Here is an 11,546-nt window from a genome sequence, read left to right as displayed (position 1 = left end):
GGATATTTTTTCCCCCAAAGCTATGTATTTAAATTTTTTTTACAAAACAACTTTATCACCTTCAAAGTATTCTCCATTACACAATACAGTTGTCAAATCTGTTGTTCCATTCTTGGAAACATTTTTTCAATTCATCTGCTTGGATGGTTTGACAGCACCTTCCTCATTTCTTTCTTCACCTCTTCTACTTCATCAAAGCGTTGCCCTTTCTTATGCCTCTTCTTTTTCGGTAAAACAAAAAGAAGCCGCAAGGACCGAGAGGTCAGGTGAGTAAGGTGCGTTGGGCAAGAGAAGCATGCTGTTTTTTACCAAAAACTGGTGCACTGAGATGGCCTCATGAGCAAGTGCACTGTTGTGGGGGTGAAACCAGTCCCCAGTCTCCCACAAATCAGGCCTTTGTTGTTACACGCTGTTATGCTGTCTTTTCAGAACCTCTAAATAGAAAGCTTGATTAACAGTCTGATCTGGTGGAACAAAGTCCAAGTGCACTATCCTCTCAAATTAAAAAAATAATTGAGCATCATCTTGTTCTTTGATTTCACTTGAGTTCTTCTTTGGGCGAAGCAGCATGGCATCTTTCCCTGGCTTGATTGATGTTTGCTTTTGGAGTTGTAAGAATAGCACCATGTCTTGTCACCTTGGTGAAAAAGTCAGGGTCGCTTCAGGCCTGTTCTTTCAAAGCATGGCGTTTTCCACTCAAAGCTCTTTTTCCTGGTCAGTCATAACCTTAGGCACAAGTTTCAAGGCGAACTTTCTCATTCCCAAATCTTCCATTAAAATTTGCTGAACCGAGCTCCAAGATAGTCCAGATAATTTCCCCATCTCTTCAGTGGTCCATCATTGGTCTTTGAGCACAAGTGCATGAATTTTGTCAACATTTTCCTTTGTTGGGGAAGTTGGCATTTCACCTTTTTTGAAATGAGAAAACCACTTGTACACTTGAGTTTTTCCTATAGCGCTATCTACTCCCATAAACATTGCAGTCTGAGAAACTCACAGGGGCAGTTCTACCTGCCCTATCAGGTCACTATAAGTCAGTATCAACACGATGGCAATGAGCTTTGACTTTTTTATGTCTCAAGCATATGTTTTGCATGTTACTGTAAACAGCTTTTTAGAGATCATCAAAATTTAAGATAGTAAGTGAAGAATGAAAGTAATTATGCCCACCTAAACAGAGGTACTGTGTCATGGGTTGAGATTTCCAGTGATAGCATCATGTGTGTGCTCTGGAAAATGGAAAGTGATTTCATTGACAATGATACTGAAAGATCAGGCCACTGCATACAGAGTTGGCACAAGTGCAGATGTTATAGAGCAAGGAAGGACCCCTGGTGGTGCAGTAATTGTGAGTTGGGCTACTAACCACAAGGTCAGCAGTTCAAAACCACCATCTGCTCCATGGGAGAGGAGGGAGCTTTCTACCCCCAATAAAAAGTTACAATATCAGAAAACCACAGGGGCAGTTTTACCAGTCCTATATGGTTGCTGTGAATCATCATCGACTCCATGGCAGTGTGTTTTAATGGAACAAAACCTGGAGTCTGTGGTCCTTGACCTTTGTTCTTGACTTAACATTACTTATTGTCCAGTCCCCTGGGGGAGGGGCTTGGCTGAGGAAACCAGCTGGCAAATGGCAAGATATGGGAGGCTGTGGAGCGGGGGCACCGCTTGTGAAGGTGTGGAATAGCTTGGAAGGAAAGCTGCAGGCAAAGTAGTTCAGAACCAAAAATTTCTGAGTTTCTAGAACATCCCTGAGATCTCAGGCAATGTTGGAGAAAATAAATTTCTGGTGGGATATGTCTACCTTGTTGTGTGACTCCTCCCATGCAAGCTATATGCCAGATACATGTGCCATTTAGTTGTTAGGACAACACGGGGAAAGACACAACTTCTAATTTCAGGGTCTGCTGTCCGTGTTGGAGCAAAGATTGACTATGAAAGGCCAGATGATTTGAAAACAATAGGGCATGTTACTGAAACTGAGTCCTAGTAGTATGGCTCATTTTTATTGTAGCTGTAATATATGTCTTCCCGTACATATATTAATTCAGCACACTTTATTGTGATGATTGCTACAAAAGCTGGGTTTCTAGATTCTACATTTTGAATAACCTTTTAATAAATATTTTAGCTTTCTAGAGTACTGCAGCTAAAGAAAACTAATATATATGTAGGCATTTTGCATTTAACAAAAAAATACAATAATTTTTATTCATTTTTATCTTTTTTAAGCATAAACTGGCTATTGGAAAAAAATACATTTACTTGAGGAGCAGGATGGGAAGTTGAGCAGAGGGACTGACAATTTTTCAGTAAAAGATTTAGCTGAGGAGTGATACTTTTGCTTGGATATATTTTAAATTTATTCATTCTCAAAGCCACTTCCTTATTAAAAAGTCATTACAGTACTCAATTAGCATTTTGAGGAATTATATAATGCACAGCCTATAATGTGAATAGGTCCCACCCCAAATGCCCCTTTAATCAACCATATATGTTTATAAATTAAATCTTCTCAGTGGCTACAGATTGCATCCTAATCTCATTCATGTATTCATATGTGTGTATATTCATATATGTACTGTCCTCATATATATGAAAATATGAGTAGAAGTGAGTAAGGTTAGGATGCAATCTCTAACCACTGAAAAGATTTCATTTACTATCAAGAAACTCAGAGCCATTAAGTGGATTCTTACTAGTAATGACCCTCTATACTCTATAGGGTTTCCGAGACCTTAAATCTTTATGGGAGCAGCGATCCTCATCTTCCTGCAGAGGTGCCTGGTAGGTTTAAACCACTGACCTTTCAGTTACCAGCACTACCAGGGTTCCTTTTTGTCCAGGATTACTGTCTTCTTTTTCATTTTAAGAGTATACCTAGTATTCCTGTTTCTTTGCATCCCCATATTTCTATAGGTAAATACTAAAAGCAGCAACTTTTTCTGCACAGTTGCTACTTTGAGACAGGAAAATGGTCATGTTCTGATTTTATATAGAAGCTTTGTTGACACATTAGTTGAATATTAAGCAACTGTTTATGAGAAATAGATACATGGGGTCAAAATCTTCGTTTTACTTTCCAAAAATGATAATCATTTGGTGTCAAGAGAAGACGTATGGCCCTTTGATTTTACTTTGAAGATTTAAGATGTCTTATTGTTGTGGTGAAGCATTGGGCTGCTAACTGTAAGGCCAGCAGTTTGAAAGGACCAGCCACACCACAGGAGAAAGAGATGTGGCTTTCAACCTCTACTAAGAAACAGTCCCAGAAACCCACAGGAGTTTTCAATTACTAATTTCACTTGAAATATGTGTAATTGGAAAATAACTCAAGTTAAGTTGATTGGATCGTAGTTCTGATATGTCTGTTCAGTGCGTTTAGAAATGGGAGTTAATGCTAGAAGTCCTGTCTGTAAGATGCTGGGCTATACAGTTGGAGCACCATCCAACCTCATTGGTCTGTTATCATAAAATGATTTTTGTAAAGGCGGAGCTGAAGAACCAGGGAGGAAGACGGACATAACTGACAGGACAAGGGGAGCAGAAGCAGAAATAGCTTTATTAGGGGTTAGGGGAGCTCCCGGACGAGGTTCCATGACCTAGGCCAACAGGTCAGGGAAGTCGTAGTCAGCAGCTGGGGGAGAGGGTTTTTAAAGGGGTCTGGAAACTGGGAGAATTGCTTGTCAACTCCTGGAGGCTTTCTTTGAACCTGGAACATCTGGTTTCACCGGTTATCTTCTCTGGTGCCAGCTGCTGCTGACCTTTGGGATGTGCAGGGAAGCACGTGCAGGGCCCGTACCTGCTTCAGCTTAGTCCAAACAGGGGCTGCGTAGTTCAGACCCAGCCCCAAAAATTTTGATCTAGAAAAACTAGGTAAATTTATTGAAGTCAGTATTTACAAATCAGTGTCTAGTAGTCCCACATACAGCCAATTTTTACAGTTCATTCTTACTTCTTTGTTTACTCCTTTATATCTTTCCTACTACCTCCCGAGACATGCGTTTACACTGCCCTACCTTGAGGACACTGTCTTTACAAGCTGTCTTGTCCACGTAGCATGCTTCCCTCTTGGCCACTCATGTATCTTTTGCATCCAGTTTTGAGAATGGTACTCTCTTACTCCCATCTGATTTAGAATGCTAACGAATTTGCATAGATGCATTCCTTTGTGAGGCAAGAGATTGGCAGTAGAAAACCTGAAAAGGTTTAGTCTTGGTTATAATGTGAGGAACCATCAACTTGTTTAGGGACTAGTTTGAAATTAGATTAAAAGCAGCCTTAGCAAGCTAGGGAAAGGGGATAGTTGGATTAACTAATCTTGGTTTGGTGCCAAACTGAGAAAGGACAGCACTGTCACAGCCTTTGTATGCATTTAAAATTCTTATTCTATAAGTGTAATACTAAATCAGAATCTCCATGACTGAAATTATTTATATACAGACACACTCAAATATGTGTTGCTAGTTTAGAAAACACCACCGATACAGTCGTCATCTGATAAAGGCTGGTCCACTCTTGCAAAGATTTTGTAGTCTTAGAGCCCAAAGGGACAGTTCTACAGTGTCTTAAAAAGTCACTGTGACTCCGAGTTGACTTCATAGCAATGAGTTCGAGGTTTTTTATTTTGACCAAAACAAAAAAAACATTTATCTGCCTTCACTGCTGGACAGATAAATGCAAAGTTTCCCTACTCTAAATATCACAGCCCTAGAATAGCACTTTGAAATATAATTTAAAAATTAAGCTTTATCTAAGGAATCCTATAGGCATAGTGGTTGGGCGCTCAGTTTGAACTAAGGTCAGCAGTTCAAACTTACCAGCCACTCTACTGGAGAAAGATTTGGCAGTCTGCTTTCATAAAAATTTACATCTTTGGAAACCCTATGGGGCAGTTCTGCTCTGTCCTATAGGGTTATTATGAGTCATACTTGACGTGATGGCAGTAGGTTTATGTAGTAAAGGCATGGTACAAACATTCCCCAGTTTATAAACTTCCAATTTGATGTGTACAGCCTGTGGTTATGAACCAACTGTCATGAATGTGGTTGTATTAAAATTTTGAGGTACATACAATAGATTATAATAAATGGGTATTACTTTGTAGCATAGATGAAAAATTATCATTATCACTGTTATATTGATGATGTAATGGTTACACATTCAGCTATGATCTGCAAAACCAGCAGTTAGAACCACCATCCACTCCTCAGAAAAAAACAGTTACAGTCTCAGAAACAATGGGGCAGTTCTACTTTGTCCTGTAGGGTTCTTATGAGTCACCATTGACTCAGTGGCAGTGAGTTTGGTTTTTTGGTTTTTATGTTAGTGTATCTGGAAGTGCTTCTCTAAGTTATTATGCATAGAAAGGTGCATTATATACTTAGATAAACATTTGCCTAGCTAGTGTTAGATACAAACCAATTTACATAAAAAATTGACTTATGGACAGATGTAGGAATGGAACTCATTTGTAATTCGAGGACTGCCTGTACACCATAGCAAGTAAGGCAAATTCCATAATGAAAGGAGAGTTCAGTATTGGAAGATGTATTATATATTCATTCACTGTATCACTGAATCTCAACCATATATCTTTCCTTTTTAACAAGTGCTTTCTACTTCTTGATAGTCAAAAAATGGAGTCCATAGGTAATATAATCTACAGAACTGTAAAGTATGTCTTCAAAGCGTACTTAAAGAGCGTGGCACAGTTCACTTCTTCAGAAGGAAATGATTTTTTACAAATGATTTTAGGACAATGTGTTAGTTACAGTATTTAGGATCAGAGATATATTTGTTTATGTACTACACATATACTGAAAGAATTACATATGCATAAAATTAGATATAAAAAAGCTTTTCACAAAGAAAAAATGCAATATCAGATTTTTGGAAAGGGCCAACTTTACATCTTTAGGACAAAAAATTGGAGGCAATTACAAGTGGAAAGACCAATGCACGTAATCAATAACTTTGATGTTGCTAGATGCCACTGGGTCCAACTCAGAGATCCCAGGTGCAGCAGAATGAAGCACTGCCCATTCCTGCGCCACCTTCACAATTGTCATGTGTGAGCCTGTTGTTATAGCCATGGTGTCGGTTGTTTTCATGTGTGAGCCTATTGCTACAGCCATGCTATCAGTCCGTCGGTTTTAAGGGAGCTTCAGAAATGTCATTCTTCAGGGACTGGTCTCTCCTTCTAATTTAAGCACAGGCAAATAAATGGTCAAATTGAGATATTTCATAGACAAAGATTAAGGTTAACCAGTGGTTGCCAGTGTTGGGAGGCAAGCAGGAATAATTGTAAGGTAGCATATAGAGTTTTTTGTTTGTGGAGATGGAAAATTTGGCAGTAGGTACTGGTGATAGTTGTACAGCATGATTAGTGTAATTGGGTCTGTTGAATTATACACATGAAATGTTGAATTGGCAAATTGTTACTGTATTTTTACATTTTTAATAGTAGATATAGCACACAGCAGTGAACTATTAATTTAGACATTTAAAAAATATTATTCTGATGTGAATAATTACATGTACACAGGTAACTTTGTATGCATTTCAAATTTTTTAATATTGAAGGGGTTATATGCACTGGGCTGCAAATCTCAAAGTCAGCAGTTTGAAACCACCAGCTCCTCTTCAGGAGAATGATGAGGCTTTATACTCCCAGGGAAAACTCACAGTCTCGGAAACTCACAGTTCCAGCCTGTCTGTGACGTCACTGTGAGTCGACATTGACTTGATGGCAGTGAACTTGATAATGTTCTGTGTTAGATTAAATTATCATTAAGATCCCTTATGCTTCTGAGTGTTGTGGTTCTTTCTCTACAGTCTTTGTCTCTCTCTTTGGAGGTCATGAAACGAGTACGTACAGAGCAGATTCAGATGGCAGTGTCCGGCTACCTCAAACGCCGACAATACATGGATTCAGAAGGTCCCCTAAAACAAGGATTGCGACTGTCACAGACTGCTGAAGAGATGGCAGCTAATCTCACAGGTAATGGTGGGGAGGGGTGTCCTCCTCCTGTGGTGTGAGAAAAGCTCAAGTAATGTGTCTGTGGGACAACGACTTCTTCTCGAGGTAGCACTGGAAAAGCAGACTGTCTAAAAATCTGAGCGAGCAGCATCAAGTGCATGATGAGACATGAGCTGTCCTTCAAAACCATGCTCAAATCCCAGTCCTGAAAATCTACTTTCATTCTTCGAGCTAAAAATAATACTTTCTTCCTCAGAACACCTAAATTATTTTATCTGTACCTGGTGTTAACATCAACTTTCCCTCCTGTGAGCTATTCTCTCATAAGACCCTTGGGGACATGGAAATTAGTTGTTAGATGAGTTCTCCAAACAACTTGGAATACGGATGCATCTGGAGGGCATTGTGTTGAGTAAAATAAGTCAGTCGCACCAAAAAGAATTATATATGTTTGTTCTAAGTTTTATAAAAGGACATGAGCAAGTAAACATACAAAACCTCATGTTCATTTGTAATTACTAGAGGTAGGGATGGAGAGGGAGCTATTCCCTTGGGGTGTGTGTGTGTGTGTGTGTGTGTGTGTGTGTGTATGTGTGTGTGTTTTGAGAGCAGCAACACTGAATGAGGGTGTATGCAACTTGGCAAAAGTAAAAGATGTCACTAAACTCTACACAAGATAAAAGACAATATTGACTATTGCTTTGGCATAGATAATTTTTAAATAACAGCAAAAACAAAAAATATATGTGTAAGTGTGTATGTATGTAGGTGGCATATATATGTGAGTGGGTGTGTATTGGTTTATACATATGTAATATGCATCGATGTAATATGTACCCATATATCCATATATATATATTCCAAAAAAACAAACTGCCATCAAGTCAATTCCAATTCATGATGACCTTATAGAACAGAGTCGAACTGCCCCTGTGAGTTTCTGAGACTATAACTCTTTACAGGAATAGAAAGCCTCATCCTCTCTCATGTAACAACTGGTAGTTTTGAAATACTAACTTAAGGCTCGCAATCCAACTAAGGTGCTTCAAAAGTTCTTGAAATTTTTTCATTATCTTTTAATTCCATTTTACCACAAACTTTTTTCTGGTGACACATAGGGGGCACAATTAATAATACTTCTTAAACATAATCAAGCACCTCATGGGATTGTATTTCTCATGGCACATTTTGGCCAACTAGTATCATTGTAGTTCATAAAGTTATTTTCTTTTTTTTTGTTTATAAACCATTTTATTGGGGGCATAAAGTTATTTTCTATATCCTACTTTAATGAGTAGTATCTGGGGTCTTCGAAAAACTTGGGTGCTGCCAACCAATATACAACTTTTCTTGTCTGGAGCAAACGGGAAAGAGGGAAACCAAAAACTCAAAGACGAAACTTGGCTTCAGGACAGACGGTCTGTAAGAACCAATGCCTTCTCAACGCGCGGGCCCTGGGAGATGAGGGGATGTGGAACATCAACCTCAAAATTTCTAGTTAAAAATTATTTCCAATCAAATTGAAATAATAAAAATTGTGAGGAAAGTAACCAATGCCCCTGAAAAGCGTGTACAGAAATTGTTGATTGGGAACCTAAACTGCTGTGTAGACCTTCACCAAACGTACTCTAAATTGTTATTTTAAAAAAGAAGAATAAAGAAAGCAATTTGAGGGGACACAGAGGCATAAGACAAATTCAAAAACAGCTTCACGAATATTCTTGAAACAAGAATGGCATTTTTCAGAAGAGAAGAGCACCTAGAGAACAACCTAAGACATGCACAAGCACATTCCAGCGGAGCGGAAATCAGAACAAGGGCTACGCTAAGCCTCCCGAGAGAGCGAAAGATTGGTGAAAGCTCCATCTCACTGTCAGCAAGTTGGTGCCGACTCTCGTGACCCTACAGGACAGCGTAGACCTGCCCTTGTGGGTGTCTGAGACTGTAACTGGGTGTGGGATGGAAAGCCCCGTCTTTCTCCTGTATAGAGGTGATGATTTTGAACTGCTGGCCTGCAGTTAGCAGCCCCTCTTATAACCACTACACCACCAGGGCCCCTAGATGAAAGCTAGGAGTTGAAATTAAAGTTCAGAAGATCTACTCTTAAAATCAGAAAAGCCCCAGAAAGGAAAAATAGAAGAGAATCAAAAGCCCCAGAAAGAAAAAATAGAAGAGAATCAACAAAGTGATTCAAGAAGTAATTGAAAATCCACATTAAAGGGCCCCCAGAGTAGCCAGCCAATGAATGTAAATGGACCCACACCGGGGTACATTTTGTGAGGTGTCACAACACTGATGTCAGAGGTTTACAGATAGGTTTCTCATGAATGATCATTATACTTACCTGTTCTCATTTAGTTTGCTTGTCCTTATGGTTTCTCTATAGATAATCATGTTTTGGTGTGTGGGGGGCCAGAATATGTAAATACGCATCTCAGTGTATCATAATAACCAGAAGCCCCAGCATACTTTCCAAAATCTACTGAAATCAGTTGCAATTGATGCGTCCTCAGCACCCTCCTTTACCATACTCCATGGTGCCACATTTTAAGTTATTAATAGTTTATCATCTCCCCACTTTTGTGCATCTTTTGCCCCTAGTCCAGTCAGAATCTGGTTGTGCCAACATCGTGTCTGCAGCCCCCTGCCAGGCAGAGCCCCAGCAATATGAAGTACAGTTTGGACGACTACGGAGTTTTCTCACTGGTAAGTATTTGGTGTTAGAACCTTTTCTTATTAAGAAAGATTAATGCAAATTTCCCTCAATCTGTAATGTACCAAACGTGCTATGTTCTAGCATCGAACAGGCAATTTACCACAGTCCTTGCATTAAGAACATAGTGTCTGGTGGAATTCTTGAGACATTTAAATCACAAGGTTAACCTCTACAAAGAAAAGGGCTCTGGATAGTTCATTCATTGTTTTATGCATGAGACCAACACAGAACTAACATATAGATACTCAGTAAACTTGTACTCAATAAAACAAACCAAAAAAAGCCCCACTGCCATTGAGTCAGTTCCAACTCCTATCACCCTACATCGGGTTCCTAAACCAAATCTTTATCATCTCCCCACTTTTGTGCATCTTTTGCCCCCAGTCCAGATGAGCAGGCGGCTTCATCTTTCTTCCAAAAAGCGGCTAGTGGGTTTGAACCGCTAACCTTGCAATTAGCAACCCAGTGCTTACGCCACAGTGCTACCAGGGATTCTAAACTACATACCAAACTCACTGCCTTCAAGTTGTAGCCAACTCATAGCAACCCTATACACCCTGATGGCATAGCGGTTACCTGTTGGACTGCAAATTGCAAAGTCAGAAGTTCGAAACCACCAGTCACTCCAAGGAAGAAAGAAGGGGCTTTCTACTCCTGTAAAGAGTTACGGTCTTGGAAAACCAAGGGGCAGTTCTACCTTGCCCTATAGCATTGCTCTAAGTAGCATAAAATAACTCTTTACGTGGGTAGAAAGTCCCATCTCTCTCCTGAGGAGTGGCTGGTGGTTTTGAAATGTGGACCTTTTGTAGCACAGCCCAACTCCTAACCACTATGCCATCACCCAGGTAGAGAAACATTCTTAAATGCAGGACTTCTGAAATATCTCTTATACTATAACCAAACTCACTGCCATCAAGTGGATAATCAACTCATAGCCCCTGTAGGACAGAATAGAAAGCTTTGTCTTTATCTTATGTATAGCTGCTGGTTTTGAATTGCTGATTTTGCAGTTAGCAGACCAACATGTCAACAGGGCTCCTGACTATTATACATCTTAAAGTAGTCTTTTCTTCTTATTCCTAAAGTGCAAGAAAATCGTCCTATGAATCAGCAAGATAAAACATCTAAGATGAAAATATTAGAAATTATTGTTTAGGTAAGGGCATGGGTAGTAGACTGACTTATAACATACAAAATAAATATATAAAGGTAAGGGGGAAAATTATGCTACTGGGATTCTAGATTGTGCATGCATAGGTTTATTCTAAACAAAATGTTTAAACCTGTCTGCAGTTAGTGGGTGACTAAAGACGAATTCTGTATTTTTAAATTCCATTTCCCTATAAACTTTTGAAGCTTCATCATATACTTACCTTAGTTGTTGAGATTCCTTCAAAGAAAAAAATCCAGTCAAATAGTGGTGTCTTCAGGGTTATGCTTTGCCAGTAAAACAAGGCAAAAAGATTAGCTTAAAACATTATAGTGACTATTTTGAAGGATCCCAAATAAGTCATTTAATAATGGCCCAATTGCAGGGGATTTTTAGAAGAACTTTTAAGGAAATTAAAAAACAACATTTGGTAAGAGAAAGCCCAGGCAAGTTTGACCAAGGAAATTTTTCTATCATGGCATTACACTTGCTCGTTATTTGAGGGAAATTAGGGCTGTCTTATGGTAATTTCGTTGGTAAACCTTACCTTAGCCACTCTGTAGCTCTGACCTTCACCTTCAACTTCCTTTTGTTTTCTAAACTCAGAATATTTAAGAGAAACATGATTTGTGTGCTTGAAAGATGCAATATTGCTATTTTGATGTGTAAATTGAAGAATAGAATTTTTTTTTTTT

The 11,546-nt window shown here is 39.0% G+C and overlaps 1 protein-coding gene across 1 annotated transcript in view; it reads left to right on the top strand.

The window, feature by feature from the left end:
• Positions 1-6,855: 6,855 nt before the first annotated feature.
• The window catches only part of TAF5L (TATA-box binding protein associated factor 5 like), a 22,982-nt gene continuing 18,291 nt past the window's right edge, over positions 6,856-11,546 (top strand). Inside the window, exons 1-2 of the mRNA XM_004712165.2 lie at positions 6,856-7,006; positions 9,587-9,691. Coding sequence (XP_004712222.1) covers positions 6,865-7,006; positions 9,587-9,691 — 247 coding nt within the window. The 5' untranslated portion in view covers positions 6,856-6,864. The remainder of the gene's footprint in view (positions 7,007-9,586; positions 9,692-11,546) is intronic.

Source organism: Echinops telfairi, unplaced genomic scaffold, assembly GCF_000313985.2.
Source record: "Echinops telfairi isolate 266 unplaced genomic scaffold, ASM31398v2 ScPeMD7_7424;HRSCAF=8462, whole genome shotgun sequence".
Classification (NCBI taxonomy): domain Eukaryota; kingdom Metazoa; phylum Chordata; class Mammalia; order Afrosoricida; family Tenrecidae; genus Echinops; species Echinops telfairi.
This window is presented reverse-complemented; position numbering and strand designations above follow the sequence as displayed.